The following is a 17,690-nucleotide window of genomic DNA, read 5'->3' on the forward strand; positions in this document are numbered from 1 at the left end:
GAAAATTGATGCTAAAGCAACATTTTTGAGAAAATTATTAAAAATTTTCAATATGACAACGTAACGTTAACAAAATCTGTGAAGTACCTGTGGATCTAAAATGCTCACTATACCCCTAGATAGAAGCCTTGAGGGGTCTAGTTTCCAAAATGGTCACTTGTGAGGGATTTCTTCTGTTTAGGTACCTTAGCGGACCTGTAAATGCAACATGGTGCCCGCAATCTATTTCAGCCAAATTTGCTTTCCAAAATTCAAATATTGCTCCTTCTGTTCCGAGCCCTCCCATTTGTCCAAACAGAGGTTTCTGACCACATGTGGAGTATCGGTGCACTCATAGGAAAGTGGGAACAAGTTTTGGGGTCCATTTTGTTGTGTTATTTCTTCTAAAAGTGAATAAATTTGGGTTAGAGCAACATTTTTAGGTAAAATTTAATTTTTTGCTTTTTTTCATTCCACATTGCTTTTGTTCATGTGAAGCACCTGAAGGGTTAATAAACTTCTTGAATGTGGTTTTGAGTACTTTGGGGGGTGCAGTTTTTAGAATGGTGTCACTTTTGGGTATTTTCTGTCATCTATGCCTATTGAAGTCACTTCAAATGTGATGTGGTCCCTAAAAAAATGGTTTTGTAAATTTTGATGTAAAAATGAGAAATCGCTGATAAACTTTGAACCCCTCTAACTTCCTAACAAAAAAAAATTTTGTTTCCAAAATTGTGCTGATGTAAAGTAGACAAGTGGGAAATGTTATTTATTAACTATTTTGCGTCACAGAAATCTCTGGTTTAACGGTATAAAAATTCAAAAGTTGAAATATGCTAAATTTTCAAAATTTTTGCCAATATTCAATTTTTTTCATAAATAAACGCAAAAAATATTGTCCTAAATTTGGTACTAACATGGAAGTCCAATATGTGCCGAAAAAACAATCTCAAAATCACCAGGATCCGTTGAAGCGTTCCAGAGTTATAACCTCATGAAGTGACACTGGTCAGAATTGCAAAATTTGGTCTGGTCATTAAGGTGAAAATTGGCTCCGTCACTAAAGGGTTAATAATTACATTTCTATCTATTTGTGTTTTTTGTGTGCAGAATAAATTTTTGTTAATACTTTCTATTTTGTTAACAACAGTTAACCTGGGTGAAGCTGGGTAGTACGGCTAGCATATAAATATTTTTATATATAATTTTGTAAACACCAATAAATGTATTATAGGATGGCAAAACTCTTCATGATGAATTGGAAATAATTGAAGGTATGAAGTTTGACAGGGGCTACATTTCTCCGTATTTCATAAACACAAGTAAAGGTGAGTCCGTTTTGTTTCCTCAATATTTAGATTCTGATTGCCATTAACAATCATCAAATGACTTTTTCTCAGTATCTAGTAGCACGTGCGCTTGTGTATTTTTCTATTCCGCATGATTTCATGAGGGAAGCAATGAGGGAGCTCTACCATGCTCTGTACTCATAATGAACATTTTGACGCTCGGACGGGCTTGACTTGTTAACCAAGTATAATGCAAGTCTATGAGGGACTCTAGTATTTTCCTAGAAAATCTTCCATAAAAATGCTAGTCCCTCATAGACTTACATATTACTCCTATTAATGAGTCGAGCTTGTACGAACATCAAAATGTTCGTTACGAGTACCAAGCAGGTTAGTGCTCGCTCATCACTAGAAGTGATACTTTAAACTTAAGGCAAAACTGGTAATTTTAATAGGAGTAATTGCTTATATTTTCAGGTCAAAAATCTGAATTCCAAGATGCTTATCTCTTACTTAGTGAAAAAAAGATCTCCAGTGTGCAGTCAATAGTACCTGCTCTTGAGATTGCTAATGCACATCGCAAACCCTTGGTGATAATCGCTGAAGATGTAGATGGTGAAGCGCTGAGTACTCTAGTTCTTAACAGGTAAAGATTATTATAAGCTTAAATGTTAAATCTCCTCTTTTAGTAATATTGGTTAATGTATGAGGGAAAAAACCCCACATAGAACTATATAAAAAAATCAGACCATAGGAGCCAATTCAGATGATGCAGGCACATACAGAATGTGGCAAACCCTCCTAGTAAAGATGGCCGCAGCCCAGGTGCACGATGCTGATGATACAGCCACACAAACCTCCACACTAAAGGGGAGGGGCAGCTGTTTAGCTTAGAACATGCATACTGATAAAGGTTGCATCAGGAGCCTGTCATATAGATGAGTGAGATGCACAGTGTCTAGTCTGCAACCTATAAATGACGCCAGAAACCTAGGTCAGGCGGGCTAATCAGCACTATTGAGTGCATCTCACACAGATAGGCGAGATGAACAGTGTTATGATTCAGGGACCGAGGAGGATCAAAAAATGCACAAACCAAAAAGTAACAGAGTGGCTGGAACCTTAACGGACTGCAGACCTAATCCTGACACGCAACTAGAAGTATCCGTGGAAGGAGCCTACGATGACCTAGTCATCTTGACTCAGCCGGAGAGCTAAATATTTTTACAGAGAAATGTTAAATAAGCTAATCTGCCTCAGAGCAATCCCCAAAGAATAGATAGCCCCCCCACATGTAAAGACTACAGTAATCTCGTGTATACACTCCGGGCTTCTTATCAAAACCCTTCCCATTGGGAAAAGGAACAAGACAGAGATGTCAGTTATCACCCCTTCTTTTCAACATAGCCATAGAAGCACTGGTACGCATTTTGTCAAACCCAAGCACTTTTGCGGGCATCCAAATAAACAAAACAATACAAACCGCTTTTCTTTATCGTTCCTTTGGGAGACCCAGACCTTGGGTGTTTAGCTTCTGCCTCCGGAGGACACACAAAGTACTACACTTAAAAGTGTAGCTCCTCCCTCTGAGCTTATACACCCCCTGGTGAGCCAGTCCCAGCCAGTTTATCACTGTGTTCAGGAGGCATACATCCACACATGCATTCTCATATGATTTTTTCCTTTTTGGAATGAGATTGAAGTGCGGGTCCACGTCTGGACCCACGGCATGTCCCTTCTCACCCCACTGTGTCGGTGGTGTTGTAAGGTTGATTCCAAGGCTGGAGTCTTACATGCCGTGCTCCTTCACCATCCCTCCTGGGCTCTGGCTTGAAGTGGGAGCCAGCACGGTCTCCATGCCTGGCTGGAGACCGGTCTCCATCCGCAGCCCTTTAGGATCCTGCTGGACCGGAGCACTCATCCCCAGGGACCTGGCCCTGCGTCTCAGCAGCTAAGTACCTGAGACGTTTATATGTTGGGGGTCCCTGTGCTTTATTGTATGGGGAGAGTGTGCTTACTGTATTTTTATCTTGGCATTTCCGGCGGGTTCTCTAGCTGTCGCCCGAGAACCGCGCCGATGGTGCCTGCGCGTCGGCCTCGCCGCTCAAATTTAGGCCCCGGCTTTGCTGGAGGCCTAGTTTCTGTTCACTGCCCTCGCATGTCACTCATGCAGAGGGACAGGCTCCGCTCCTCCCGGCGGCCGTCCTGCACAGGGGAGGGACACTCCCCACTGCTGTGCGTGTCTCCTCCCCTGTAGGTCTCTATGGCCCTCCAGACCCCGCTCTCCTACAGGAACGCCCCAAGTCCCGCCCCCTCTCTTCGCTCCGGCGGCCATTTTCTCAGACAGGGTTCACTCTGCGCTGGTCTGCACTCTGCATCCCTGCTGAGGTGCTATGCATTGGGGGTCTGGGCTTCGGGATCTGGAGGGCACACAACACCGCTGCCAGCGGTCTGGTAAGCCACAACCGGTCTCTGGTTCTGGACCTCTGTATATACTCTCTGGGGTTCATTCTCTTGTAGAAGCTGTCCCCACTCCAGCAGCATGTCTCACACGAGGAGCAAGGCTCCAAAGCTTTATACTGTATGCGCTGTATGTAAGCTCCTGCTGCCTGAACCGAGCACCTATCCACATTGTGATGTCTGCTCTAACTTGGCGGTGCCACAGCCTGGAGTCTCACCCCCAGAGGTCTCTCAGGCTGCTCCTGCACCTGTGGCTGAACCCCCGGCTTGGGTAGAATCCTTTTCTAGGTCTATCTCCCAGTCTTTTGCTGAGTCCATGGGACTTCTGTCCAGGACTTTGTTGAATATGCATCAGCCCCCTTCACAGGGTGCCTCTACTGCTAAGGGTCCCTTAGGATCTCTATCATCTGACCTCCGTCCTCCGGAGCTCACAGAGGATTCATCATCAGGGCCCAGACCCCGTCCTCCTAAGAGGAGATACAGGGTTTCCTCTCCTTCCTCATCCCGTGGCTCTGATTCAAGAGCTGACTCGCAGGATGAGGAGGATGCCTTTACAGGGGGCTCGGAGGCTAACTCCATGTACCCCATTGATCTTTCCGAGGGTGACTCAGATCTTAGTGACTTGATTGCTTCTATTAATTCTGTACTGGATCTCAATCCGCCAGTATCAGAGGAGCAACCCTCTCTGGCAGAAAAGCAGCAGTTTACCTCGCCCAAGAGAGTAAAGAGTGTGTTCTTTAACCACTCCAGTTTTCAGGCCGCTGTGACCAAACCCAGGGCCTGTCCTGACAAATGCTTCCCAAAGCGTGGTTCTGATGACCGTTTTCCCTTTCCACCTGAGGTGGTCAAGGAGTGGGCTCACTCCCCAAAGGTAGACCCTCTGGTGTCTAGGCTCTCAGCCCGGACCGTTGTCGGTGGCTGATGGCACCTCCCTTAAGGATTCCACTGACTGTCAGATTGACCTTCTGGCCAAATCTGTGTATGAAGCGGCGGGGGCCGCGTTTTCCCCGACTTTTGCAGCAGTGTTCGCTCTCAAAGCCATCTCTGCTTCTCTAGACGAGATGCATTCCCTCACCAGGGAATCTATGCCCGAGATGGTTGCCTTAACTTCTCAAGCTTCAGCTTTTTCATCTTATGCCATGTCTGCCATGCTGGAGGCTTCTCACCGCACTGCGGTGGCTTCGGCTAATTCCCTCGTTATCCGCAGGATCTTGTGGCTTCGAGAGTGGAAGGCAGATGCTTCTTCTAAGAAATACCTTGCTGGGCTCCCTTTTGCTGGGTCCCGGCTGTTCGGAGAACAGCTGGATGAAATTATCAAAGAAGCTACTGGCAGGAAGAGTACTTCCATGCCACAAACCAAAACCAGGAAACCTGCCCAGGGTAGGAATCAGTCGAGGTTTCGCTCCTTTCGTTCCTCCAACTGGTCGTCCTCTAAGCCCTCCGCCTCGTCCGCTAACTCAGCTAAGGACCAGAAATCCAACTGGCGCCCAAAAGCGCGTCCACAGAAGACCGCAGGAGGTGCTGCCACTAAGGCAGCCTCCTCGTGACTCTCTGCCCGCTCCGGCAACGTCCTTAGTCGGTGGCAGGCTCTCCCACTTTGGCGACGCTTGGTTTCAACACGTCTCCGATCAGTGGGTGAGAGATATCATCTCCCACGGCTACAGGATAGAATTCTCTTCCAGCCCGCCAAACAGATTTTTTTCTCTCAACTCCCCCCTGCTCCAAGGCCGCCGCCTTCTCACAGGCCGTGGCAGCCTTGCAGGCCAACGGAGTAATTGTACCAGTTCCCGCCCGGGAACGGTTCAGAGGTTTCTACTCAAATCTCTTCCTAGTTCCCAGAAAGGACGGTACCTTCCGGCCCATCCTGGATCTCAAGCTTCTCAACAAGCATGTTCAGGTGCGGCATTTTCGCATGGAGTCTCTGCGATCAGTCATTGCCTCAATGACCCAAGGGGATTTCCTGGCGTCCATCGACATCAGAGATGCCTATCTGCATGTGCCAATTGCAGTTTCACACCAGCGTTGGCTACGTTTTGCAATAGGAGAAGATCATTTCCAATTCGTGGCTCTCCCCTTCGGGTTAGCCACGGCCCCTCGGGTATTCACCAAGGTCATGGCAGCAGTGATTGCGGTTCTGCACCTCCAGGGGTTGGCAGTGATTCCTTACCTGGACGACCTAGTCAAGGCTTCATCCAGCGCAGACTGTCAGCGGAGTGTCTCGCTCACTCTCGCCACTCTAGCCCAATTCGGGTGGCTTGTCAATCTTCCCAAGTCGACTCCGACCCAGAGTCTCACGTACCTAGGGATGCAGTTCGAGACTTTGTCGGCTCTAGTAAAGTTGCCCTTAAACAAACAGCTGTCACTCCAGCTGGCGGTGCGCTCTCTTCTGAGGCCCCGCCGTTTTACTCTCAGGCGTCTGATGCAGGTGCTGGGTCAAATGGTGGCGTCCATGGAGGCTGTTCCCTTTGCCCAGTTCCATCTGCGCCCACTGCAGCTGGACATTCTCCGCTGTTGGGACAAGCTGCCTTCCTCCTTACACAAGTTAGTGGCTCTGTCGCCACGGACCAGGAGCTCCCTTCAGAGGTGGCTTCGGCCCCTCTCCCTGTCCCAAGGGCGCTCCTTCCTGGCCCCGTCCTGGGTGATTCTCACCACGGATGCCAGTCTATCCGGCTGGGGAGCGGTATGTCTCCACCACAGAGCGCAGGGCACTTGGACTCCGTCCGAGTCAGCCCTTTCAATCAATGTGCTGGAAACCAGAGCCGTGCTTCTAGCTCTCCTAGCTTTTCACCACCTGTTGGCGGGCAGGCACATACGAGTCCACTCAGACAACGCGACAGCGGTTGCCTACATCAATCACCAAGGCGGGACACGCAGCCGCCTTGCAATGATGGAGGTACAACGCATCCTCCAATGGGCGGAGGACTCCAAGTCCACCATATCCGCAGTCCACATCCCAGGCGTGGAAAACTGGGAGGCAGATTATCTCAGCCGTCAAAGCGTGGACGGTGGCGAGTGGTCCCTGCACCCGGCAGTGTTTCAGTCAATCTGCCGCAAATGGGGCACTCCGGACGTGGACCTAATGGCATCCCGTCACAACAACAAAGTTTTTACGTGGCTCGCTCCCACGATCCTCAGGCCTTCGCCGCGGACGCTCTCGTTCAAGACTGGTCCCAGTTTCGTCTGTCCTACGTGTTTCCCCCTCTAGCTCTCTTTCCCAGAGTCCTGCGCAAGATCAGAATGGAGGGCCGTCGAGTCATTCTCATTGCACCGGACTGGCCCAGGCGAGCTTGGTATCCGGACCTGCTCCACCTGTCCGCAGAGATGCCGTGGCATCTCCCCGGACCGTCCAGACCTACTCTCGCAAGGTCCGTTTTTCCGCCCGAATTCTGCGGCTCTCAAATTGACAGCGTGGCTCTTGAGTCCTGGATTTTGACGGCTTCTGGTATTCCTCCTGAAGTCATCTCCACTATGACTCGGGCCCGTAAGGCTTCCTCCGCTAAGATCTATCACAGGACTTGGAAAATTTTCCTGTCCTGGTGTCGCTCTACCGGCCATCCTCCTTGGCCTTTCTCTTTGCCGACCCTTCTGTCTTTTCTACAGTCCGGTCTGCAGCTAGGACTGTCCCTCAACTCTCTCAAGGGACAAGTCTCAGCTCTGTCAGTTCTGTTCCAGCGGCGTCTCGCTCATCTGGCTCAGGTCCGCACCTTCATGCAAGGCGCGTCTCACATCATTCCGCCGTATCGGCGGCCCTTGGATCCCTGGGACCTTAACTTGGTTCTCACGGTCTTGCAGAAACCCCCTTTGAACCTCTTAGGGAGGTTTCTTTGTATCGTCTTTCTCAGAAAGTGGCCTTTCTGGTTGCCATAACTTCTCTCAGGAGAGTCTCTGATTTGGCTGCGCTCTCTTCGGAGTCACCTTTTTTAGTCTTTCATCAGGACAAGGTGGTTCTCCGTCCGACTCCGGACTTTCTTCCTAAGGTGGTCTCTCCTTTCCACCTTAACCAGGACATTAGCCTACCTTTCTTCTGTACGGCTCCTGTTCATCGCTTTGAGAAAGCGCTGCATACTCTAGATCTGGTGCGTGCTCTCCGGATCTTTGTGTCTCGCACCGCTGCGCTTAGGTGGTGCACCTCTCTTTTTGTGCTAACCATAGGTCGGCGCAAGGGCCTCCCTGCTTCTAAGCCGACCTTAGCCCGTTGGATTAGATCGACCATTTCGGACGCCTACCAGAGTACTCAGGTGCCTCCCCCGCCGGGGATCAAGGCACACTCGACCAGAGCTGTCGGTGCCTCTTGGGCTTTTAGGCACCTGGCTACGGCTCAACAAGTCTGTCAGGCTGCCACTTGGACTAGCCTGCTTACCTTTTAAAAGCACTACCAAGTGCATGCTCATGCTTCGGCAGATGCGAGCTTGGGCAGACGCATCCTTCAGGCGGCTGTCGCCCAATTGTGAAGTTAGGTTCTGCCTACTTATTAGTTTTTCTGTTTATTCCCACCCAGGGACTGCTTTGGAACGTCCCAAGGTCTGGGTCTCCCAAAGGAACGATAAAGAAGAAGAGAATTTTGTTTACTTACCGTAAATTCTTTTTCTTATAGTTCCGTATTGGGAAACCCAGAACCCTCCCTGTTGCCTGTTGGCAGGTTCTTGTTCCGCGCGTTATCACCGTCTGTTGTCGTGGACAGAGTCTCCGGTTGTTCCGGTTCTTGCTCTGTTTTTACTTGTGGGTGGCTATTCTCCTTCAGCTTTTGGACTAAACTGGCTAGATCTGGTTCTCCAGGGGGTGTATAGGCTCAGAGGGAGGAGCTACACTTTTTAGTGTAGTACTTTGTGTGTCCTCCGGAGGCAGAAGCTAAACACCCAAGGTCTGGGTCTCCCAATACGGAACTATAAGAAAAAGAATTTACGGTAAGTAAACAAAATTCTCTTTTTTTTTGCGGATGATATCATTCTGTTTCTATCTAACCCACAAGCACATTTACCAGTGATTATCGACATTCTTAATGTATTCGGCTCTTATTCGGGATTTAAAATTAATAATGACAAGAGCGAACTACTCCCCTTAACTGAAAAAGTACTACCCTCCAAAATAGCCCTCTAGGAGGGATAGCCGTTGCTTCATCGTTCATAACATACTTGGGTATTAAAATAGGACATACACCATCTTCACTATATTCCCTCAACTATCCTCCCCTATTAAATAAAATTATTACCAAACTAAAATCCTGGCAGGATCTTCCATTGTCATTTAGGCCTAAAACACACTTCCGCAAAAAAAATGTACGTGTCTCACGGTCCGTTTTTTCGGGTCAGTGTTCCGTATTTTAGGGGCGTTTCTCCGGTACGTTTGGCATCCGTGTGATTGCGTATGCGAGCCGTGTGTGCGTGTGTAATGTCCGTATTGACATAAAATACGTACGTGTGCTGTCCGTGTGCTGTCCGTTTTTAAAGGCCCGCATTCTTACCCAATTATCGTTGTTAATCATTCATCATGAGATCCTGGTGTTTTTGTTTGCCATCAATTGACCTGATTGGTAACAAGTGTTTCAGATTTTGTGATTAAAAACGGACACTGACGATACGTGCTGAACACGGACATACTCTGTGTGCGGTCCGTGCAGGCACTGACCCATAGACTAAAGCGGGTCTGTGCCTGCGTCCTGCCGGCCAAAAACGGACATGTCGTCCGTGTAGAAAAGCGCACACACGTACTTACCACACGGACACACGTTCAATGTGATTTTACGTGTGTGCGCCATCTACCATTGAATAACATGGGTCTCCGTGTCTCCGGTACGTGCAAATACGTACCGCACACGTACCAAAAAAAACGGATGTGTGTTGCGGGTCTAATGGGTAGAGCTCATCTTAAAACAATAAGTATGGCCAAGCTGATGTACCAACTACAGACCCTTCTGCTGCTACTCAAACACTCCGATATTAATGCACTTAATAAAGCCTTTAGCCATTTTCCTCTGGAGGGTGAAACGTCCCAGAATCAATCTGTTTAAACTCATGGCCTCTAAGGCAGAGGGGGGTATTAATTTTCCTAGTGTTAGGAACTATAATCTGGCATGTCTCACTCGCTATATTATAGATTGGATGCACAATAGACATACATACTCAGACTCTACTCTCAAATCAGACTATGCTCACCCTCTTAATTTGACAGCAATTTTGCACTCTCGTTTTACCTCTCTACCTCTTGCAATTAAGCACTCAGTAGTTTTCAGGGATAAAATATCTACCTGGAAGGCAGTCTGGAAAAAATATAGCCTTTCCATTTAGAATATCAAAGCATCTTCCTTTGTGGTGTAATCCAGAGTTTCCCGAGGGTATGGAGAATAAACTGTATTCTGTGTGGCGTAGAGCTGGTATATCGAAGGTTTCTTATCTCCTACATGCAACAGAAGCGAGCTGGTTAACAAGGTGGGAGTGCATTGAAAAATACCATCTACACCAGGGTTCCCCAACTCCAGTCCTTGAGGGCCGCCAACAGTGCATGTTTTCAGGATTTCCTTAGCATTGCATGGGTGTTGGAATCATCAACTGTGCAGGTGATTAAATAATCACATGTGCATTACTAAGGAAATCCTGAAAACATGCACTGTTGGCGGCCCTTGAGGACTGGAATTGGGGACCCATGATCTACACCCTTCCCACTAGTTCCAATATGAACAAATAAAACTCTATGTCCAATTTAAGGAATGTTGCGTTTGAATCTAAACTGAATGAACTTGATACCATTCTTCTCCACCCAATGGGAACTCCTTCAATATCGGAGTTATACTTCATGATGAAGCCTATATTATCGGGCGTACATCCCAAAACGTTCTTCAAATACTGGAGATTGTTAATGAATGATATCGATGTTCCTTCTAAGATAAGAGCAGGTTGGGCTGCCTTCTGGAAAAATATTAACGAATCCTGGAGACTCTGTTTAAAATTTATGCACGGAGCTATCTATGCTTTTAATATTCCTAAAGTGGATCCTAGTTCAGATAGGTTAATTGCATGCCCCAAATGCCAACTACAAAATTCGGACCTTTATCATGGTATTTGGCTGTGCCCCAACACTGCTTCTTTCTGGGGGACAGTCTCGAATCTGGCATAAATGCTTTGGAGCTCTATGCGCCCCCTGTCTCCTCAAGCAGCGCTTCTGCATTACTGGGAAAACTCTGATATAGACCGTAATATAAGTAGAGTTATTCCAAGACTTTTGCACACTATTTTATTACTGTCCAAAAAGTTGATCCTTAAATATTGGATAACCTCCTCCACCCCTTCTATCTCAGAACTTATAACTCAACTTAAGCATTATGTGGAGATTGAGCAGGGAGATGCACTCACAAATAAGGAAGCGCAGGCAAGTAGATTTCTGCTAAAATGGAAATCGTTTGTGGTGAAATATTGCAATAAGGAGGAAAGAAAAAAGTGGTGCAACCTTTTACCTCAACTGCATGGTACATTAAGGAAGACCTAAAGAATAACCTAGGTCACCTCCGAATAGGTAACTGAACTGTGATTAAATAAACAATTTTTTTTCTTTTCCTTTCTTTCTTTCTTTCTTTCTTTCTTTCTTTCTTTTCTTTCTTTCTTTCTTTCTTTCTTTCTTTCTTTTTTTTCTTCCTTTCCGTCCGTGATTTTAATGTTTGAGGGACAATTTTATTAACCTGTCAGTGCAGTTTAGAAGTTACCGTATTTTTCGGACCATAAGACGCACTTTTTTTCCCCCAAATGTTGGGGGAAAGTTGGGGGTGCGTCTTATGGTCTGACTATAGGGCTGCGGCCGGGAATGAGGGTGCTGTGGTGGAGCGGGTCATCGGGGACACGAGCAGGCTACTATAGCAGCCTGCTCGTGACCACGTGTGCCCGCTCATTACATATGCACGCCCATCCTCCCGCCCATCTCTCAGCGCTGAAGCCGGCACTGACAGGTGGACGGGAGGACGAGCGGGGACGCGCACATAGTAAAGATCCGGCCGCATGATCACCCCTGGCAATTACAGCCTGGAGTGATCATGTGCGGCTGTATTCACTGCTCCCCGCGCGTCATTACCAGCGCGGGGTGCAGTGAATCAGTGCACTCACCCGTCCCCGTGTGTGGAGCCGCCCCCCTGCAGCATCGCGTCTTCCTGTTTGTGCCGGTCAGCTGATCTGTGCTGAGCTGGTCAGCTGATCGGCACAGACAGGAAGACATCGCGATGCAGCAGGGGGCCGGCTCCACACACACAGATCAGCGTGCAGAGAGGAAGATGTGATCGATGCTGCAGGGAGTGAGGAAAAGGTGAGTATAAACGTTTATTTTTTTCTCTGTGCTATAGGATACAGGCCATATACCAGGATGGTATATGAGCACGATGGGGGCATATAGCAGGATGGGAGTATGTGAACAGGCTGGATGGGGGGGGTATGTGAACAGGCTGGATGGGGGGGGTATGTGAACAGGCTGGATGGGGGGGGTATGTGAACAGGCTGGATGGGGGGGGATGTGAACAGGCTGGATGGGGGGGGTATGTGAACAGGCTGGATGGGGGGGGTATGTGAACAGGCTGGATGGGGGGGGTATGTGAACAGGCTGGATGGGGGGGGGTATGTGAACAGGCTGGATGGGGGGGGTATGTGAACAGGCTGGATGGGGGGGGTATGTGAACAGGCTGGATGGGGGGGGGGGATGTGAACAGGCTGGATGGGGGGGGGATGTGAACAGGCTGGATGGGGGGGGGATGTGAACAGGCTGGATGGGGGGGGGATGTGAACAGGCTGGATGGGGGGGGATGTGAACAGGCTGGATGGGGGGGGATGTGAACAGGCTGGATGGGGGGGGATGTGAACAGGCTGGATGGGGGGGGATGTGAACAGGCTGGATGGGGGGGGATGTGAACAGGCTGGATGGGGGGGATGTGAACAGGCTGGATGGGGGGGATGTGAACAGGCTGGATGGGGGGGGGGGATGTGAACAGGCTGGATGGGGGGGGGGGATGTGAACAGGCTGGATGGGGGGGGGATGTGAACAGGCTGGATGGGGGGGGGATGTGAACAGGCTGGATGGGGGGGGGTATGTGAACAGGCTGGATGGGGGTTTATAGCAGGATCATATACAAGGCAGAAGGATCATTACCAGGATGGGGTACCTTAGTAGAGAATTTGGGGACATTACCCCCATAACAGTGTCAGCAGCAGATCCTCGCCCCATAGCAGTGTGTCATGACCACATTTTTTGCTTAAAGTTTTATTTTCCCATTTTCCTCCTCTAAAACCAGGGTGCGTCTTATAGTCCGGTGCGTCTTATAGTCCGAAAAATACGGTAGTTTTTAAAGGGATCCATTCAGCATGAAAATGCAGTCTATATACTCTGTTCCCCCTCCGCTCTAACATGGCTGCAGATTTGACAGCGTTTTCATGGTGGCTGACTCCCTTTTAAATCGTCAGTGATATCCTGCTTACAGCAAGTGAAATAAGTATTAAACACGTCACCAAATTTCTAATTGTGCTACTGACATGACTTTTTAAAAGGTTCAAGCTGAAGGTTTTACAATGGCCCTCACACTCCCCTGATCTGAACATCACTGAAAATCTGTGGCTAGACCTCAAAAGAGCAGTGTATGCAAGACTACCCAGGAATCTCACAGACCTGAAAGACTTTTTCCGAGGAAAAATGGATGAAAATCCCCCCCTCAAACAAGAATTGAAAGACTCTTGGTCGGCCACAAAAAGCGTTTACAAGCTATACTTGCCAAAGGGGGTGTTACTAGATACTAACCATGCAGGGTGCCCAAACTTTAGCATCAGCCCATTTTTCTTTTACTTTTTAAAAATTACAGAAAAAAATTAAAAAATCTGGAAAAAAAACCCCAAAATTATATAGATTTTATTTTTTGCCAAAAATGCAAAGGAAGCGTGTTGTCATTAACTTTTATACTTTAGAGATCATTTCATATTCAACTTACTTAACTGTTCACAATAACAGTAACTTTTGACCAGGGGTGCCCAAACTTATACATGTCACTGTATAAGTGTCCCACTCCCCCCAAATCCTGTATTCCTTAATGGCATATTAAGGGAGTCCCACTCCCCCATCCTGCCTCTATTCTCTTCGTCCTCATCACGTGGCATCCTCGTCTGTAGCAGTGCAGAGGCAGGCATCAGTGTGACCATTATGGTGTATGACATCACTGCCATCCACCAAAAAATGAGAAAGAAGATGTCAAAACCAATGAGGTGATCAGGTTTATCACTACCTATAACAACGGGGCGAAGGAGGTGAGGAAGGTGCTTGAAAGACATTGGCCTATCCTAATGATGGATGAGGACATTGGGGCTCTTGTTTCTAATAAACCATGCATTACCTACAGGAGGGCTAGGTCCCTACAGGACCGATTGGTACACAGCCACTTTACTGACAACAGGGAATCTGGCAGCGGATGGCTTAGGAGTAACACCAAAGGATGCTTCCGTTGTAGTGGTTGTGTGGCCTGCAACGCATTAAAAACAGGAAAGAAATTTTCCAGTAATGTCACAGGAAAAGAGTATGAGATCCGACACTTTATTAACTGTCGTACTAAAGGTGTTATATATAAGGTGACTTGCCGGTGCGGTCTTGAGTATGTAGGTAAGACAAAGAGGGAGCTGAGGAGGAGGGTGGGGGAGCACCTGAGGGATCTCAGGCTGAAGAATGATACCCCCCTAGCGAAGCATGTTAACACAATGCATAATGGTGACCCTGAGTGGGTTTCCTTTCAGGGCATTGACATGGTTTTTCCTCCTAAGCGAGGTGGGAACTGGAACAAGAGGATCCTTCAGCGGGAGGCTGAGTGGATCTTCAGGCTGAGAACGGTTACCCCATCTGGTCTCAATGAAATCCTGTCCTTTGCACCCTTTTTGTGAGAATAGGCTGAGTATTAGACAGGAGGGTCAGTCGTCGGACGAGCGGGGGCGCCTCTCACCGTATCTCTTAGGGTGCCAACCTCCGCTGATAGGTAGGGCCTGCATTCCTGAGATAGGTGTAGTGGTGGAGGTGTAGGTAGTAATTATGTTTCACCTTTCTAACCCTACTAATCCTTGCCCTTAAAGACCTTTTTCAGTCTATGTGCCACTTTTTCATTCCATGTCCCAATAGGCCTGTCTTTCGAGTGGACCTTTTTTTGCCTCCTTCTCCCTTATTATTTATATTTTTTCTGATTTTGGGTTTCCTTCTTTGTGCCTAAGGTGCAACTATGTTGTGATCTGTGAGCCAGGTCTCTAGCCATACATCTGGTAGTGGGCGAGGGGTATGTGTGACCTCCTCACCCTGTGGCCGTATGAGCCAATTAGTCGCTGGCATAACTCTGTTATGCTGGTGCTACGTTTCTCTGCCCGCCCAGTGAATTGAATGTGTTCGGTACGAGGGGGGCGTGACGCCGTGGATGATGCGCGCTGCCTTTTCCTGGCAGCGCGATTTGCGCATGCGCCGGCTACGTCACTGGTTTGTGACGTTTGCGGTTCAGGCCTGCGTTCCACAGTGCGACCCGGAAGTGTGGGAGGGTCGGCACTGACGCGGCGCCACACGTGGGCAGCTGAGCAGGGTTTAAAAAGATGGCGGACGCAATGCAGCGGTGCGCAGCGTATAGGAGCCCCGCTGTTTGCCGTCCGGTAAGATCCTGCCAGTACTCTTTTCCTATTGTTTGTACAGAGAGTTTGCTTCTTGATATAGGTATCTGATGGCTTTTATGTTTGTTTCACAGCATGTCCTGTCCTGTCCTTTTGACATAAGGACTGACTTTCGATACTCCCCTGACGATTATATTTTTATATGAAACGCGTTGGGAGAACAAGGACATCAGGACCTCTATCTCCTTAAGGGGACCAGGTGTTAAGTCCACGAAATAGGACCACCGGGACGCCCAGGAGGATTTGAGGATCTCTGATAGGGGTTGGATCGTCGTCTGATGTGGTGAGATCGTTCCATCCTCCTCTATCTCATTTAAGGGTCTCTGGACCTGTCTTGATACCGTATTGGTTCGGGCCCAAAAGGGTTGGGCTGTCCCAGTGTATTTTCTGGCACGGGTCAGCTTACCTATTGTCGTTATCTGCACAGGCGTTGTCCTGGGCCTGATGGTACCCCTTACATGCTGAAGGGGATTTTTGTGTTTTGGTTTTAAGATAACATATGTGGAGGAAGGCTATACCTCTTCCGTTTTAATAGGATTTATTAAAAGTTATATTTTAATACTCTGTACCCCGTTCTTGCTGCTTTTACTAATTCACCAGTGTGGTACATTACCAGTAGCTAATAAAATAATTACATATGCACGCCCATCCTCCCGCCCATCTCTCAGCGCTGAAGCCGGCACTGACAGGTGGACGGGAGGACGAGCGGGGACGCGCACATAGTAAAGATCCGGCCGCATGATCACCCCTGGCAATTACAGCCTGGAGTGATCATGTGCGGCTGTATTCACTGCTCCCCGCGCGTCATTACCAGCGCGGGGTGCAGTGAATCAGTGCACTCACCCGTCCCCGTGTGTGGAGCCGCCCCCCTGCAGCATCGCGTCTTCCTGTTTGTGCCGGTCAGCTGATCTGTGCTGAGCTGGTCAGCTGATCGGCACAGACAGGAAGACATCGCGATGCAGCAGGGGGCCGGCTCCACACACACAGATCAGCGTGCAGAGAGGAAGATGTGATCGATGCTGCAGGGAGTGAGGAAAAGGTGAGTATAAACGTTTATTTTTTTCTCTGTGCTATAGGATACAGGCCATATACCAGGATGGTATATGAGCACGATGGGGGCATATAGCAGGATGGGAGTATGTGAACAGGCTGGATGGGGGGGGTATGTGAACAGGCTGGATGGGGGGGTATGTGAACAGGCTGGATGGGGGGGGTATGTGAACAGGCTGGATGGGGGGGGTATGTGAACAGGCTGGATGGGGGGGGTATGTGAACAGGCTGGATGGGGGGGGTATGTGAACAGGCTGGATGGGGGGGGTATGTGAACAGGCTGGATGGGGGGGGGATGTGAACAGGCTGGATGGGGGGGGGATGTGAACAGGCTGGATGGGGGGGGGTATGTGAACAGGCTGGATGGGGGGGGTATGTGAACAGGCTGGATGGGGGGGGATGTGAACAGGCTGGATGGGGGGGGGTATGTGAACAGGCTGGATGGGGGGGGTATGTGAACAGGCTGGATGGGGGGGGTATGTGAACAGGCTGGATGGGGGGGGGGGGGGATGTGAACAGGCTGGATGGGGGGGGGATGTGAACAGGCTGGATGGGGGGGGATGTGAACAGGCTGGATGGGGGGGGATGTGAACAGGCTGGATGGGGGGGGATGTGAACAGGCTGGATGGGGGGGGGATGTGAACAGGCTGGATGGGGGGGGATGTGAACAGGCTGGATGGGGGGGGATGTGAACAGGCTGGATGGGGGGGATGTGAACAGGCTGGATGGGGGGGATGTGAACAGGCTGGATGGGGGGGGGGATGTGAACAGGCTGGATGGGGGGGGGGGATGTGAACAGGCTGGATGGGGGGGGGGATGTGAACAGGCTGGATGGGGGGGGGATGTGAACAGGCTGGATGGGGGGGATGTGAACAGGCTGGATGGGGGGGGATGTGAACAGGCTGGATGGGGGTTTATAGCAGGATCATATACAAGGCAGAAGGATCATTACCAGGATGGGGTACCTTAGTAGAGAATTTGGGGACATTACCCCCATAACAGTGTCAGCAGCAGATCCTCGCCCCATAGCAGTGTGTCATGACCACATTTTTTGCTTAAAGTTTTATTTTCCCATTTTCCTCCTCTAAAACCAGGGTGCGTCTTATAGTCCGGTGCGTCTTATAGTCCGAAAAATACGGTAGTTTTTAAAGGGATCCATTCAGCATGAAAATGCAGTCTATATACTCTGTTCCCCCTCCGCTCTAACATGGCTGCAGATTTGACAGCGTTTTCATGGTGGCTGACTCCCTTTTAAATCGTCAGTGAT

General features: G+C 49.0%; 1 protein-coding gene across 2 annotated transcripts in view; it reads left to right on the forward strand.

The window, feature by feature from the left end:
* The window catches only part of HSPD1 (heat shock protein family D (Hsp60) member 1), a 282,968-nt gene that overhangs the window by 174,628 nt on the left and 90,650 nt on the right, over positions 1-17,690 (forward strand). For both annotated transcript variants that reach the window (XM_075317799.1, XM_075317798.1), the window contains exons 6-7: positions 1,214-1,307; positions 1,746-1,914. In XM_075317799.1, coding sequence (XP_075173914.1) covers positions 1,214-1,307; positions 1,746-1,914 — 263 coding nt within the window. The remainder of the gene's footprint in view (positions 1-1,213; positions 1,308-1,745; positions 1,915-17,690) is intronic.

The sequence above is a fragment of the Anomaloglossus baeobatrachus genome, chromosome 7 (assembly GCF_048569485.1).
Source record: "Anomaloglossus baeobatrachus isolate aAnoBae1 chromosome 7, aAnoBae1.hap1, whole genome shotgun sequence".
Lineage (NCBI taxonomy): Eukaryota > Metazoa > Chordata > Amphibia > Anura > Aromobatidae > Anomaloglossus > Anomaloglossus baeobatrachus.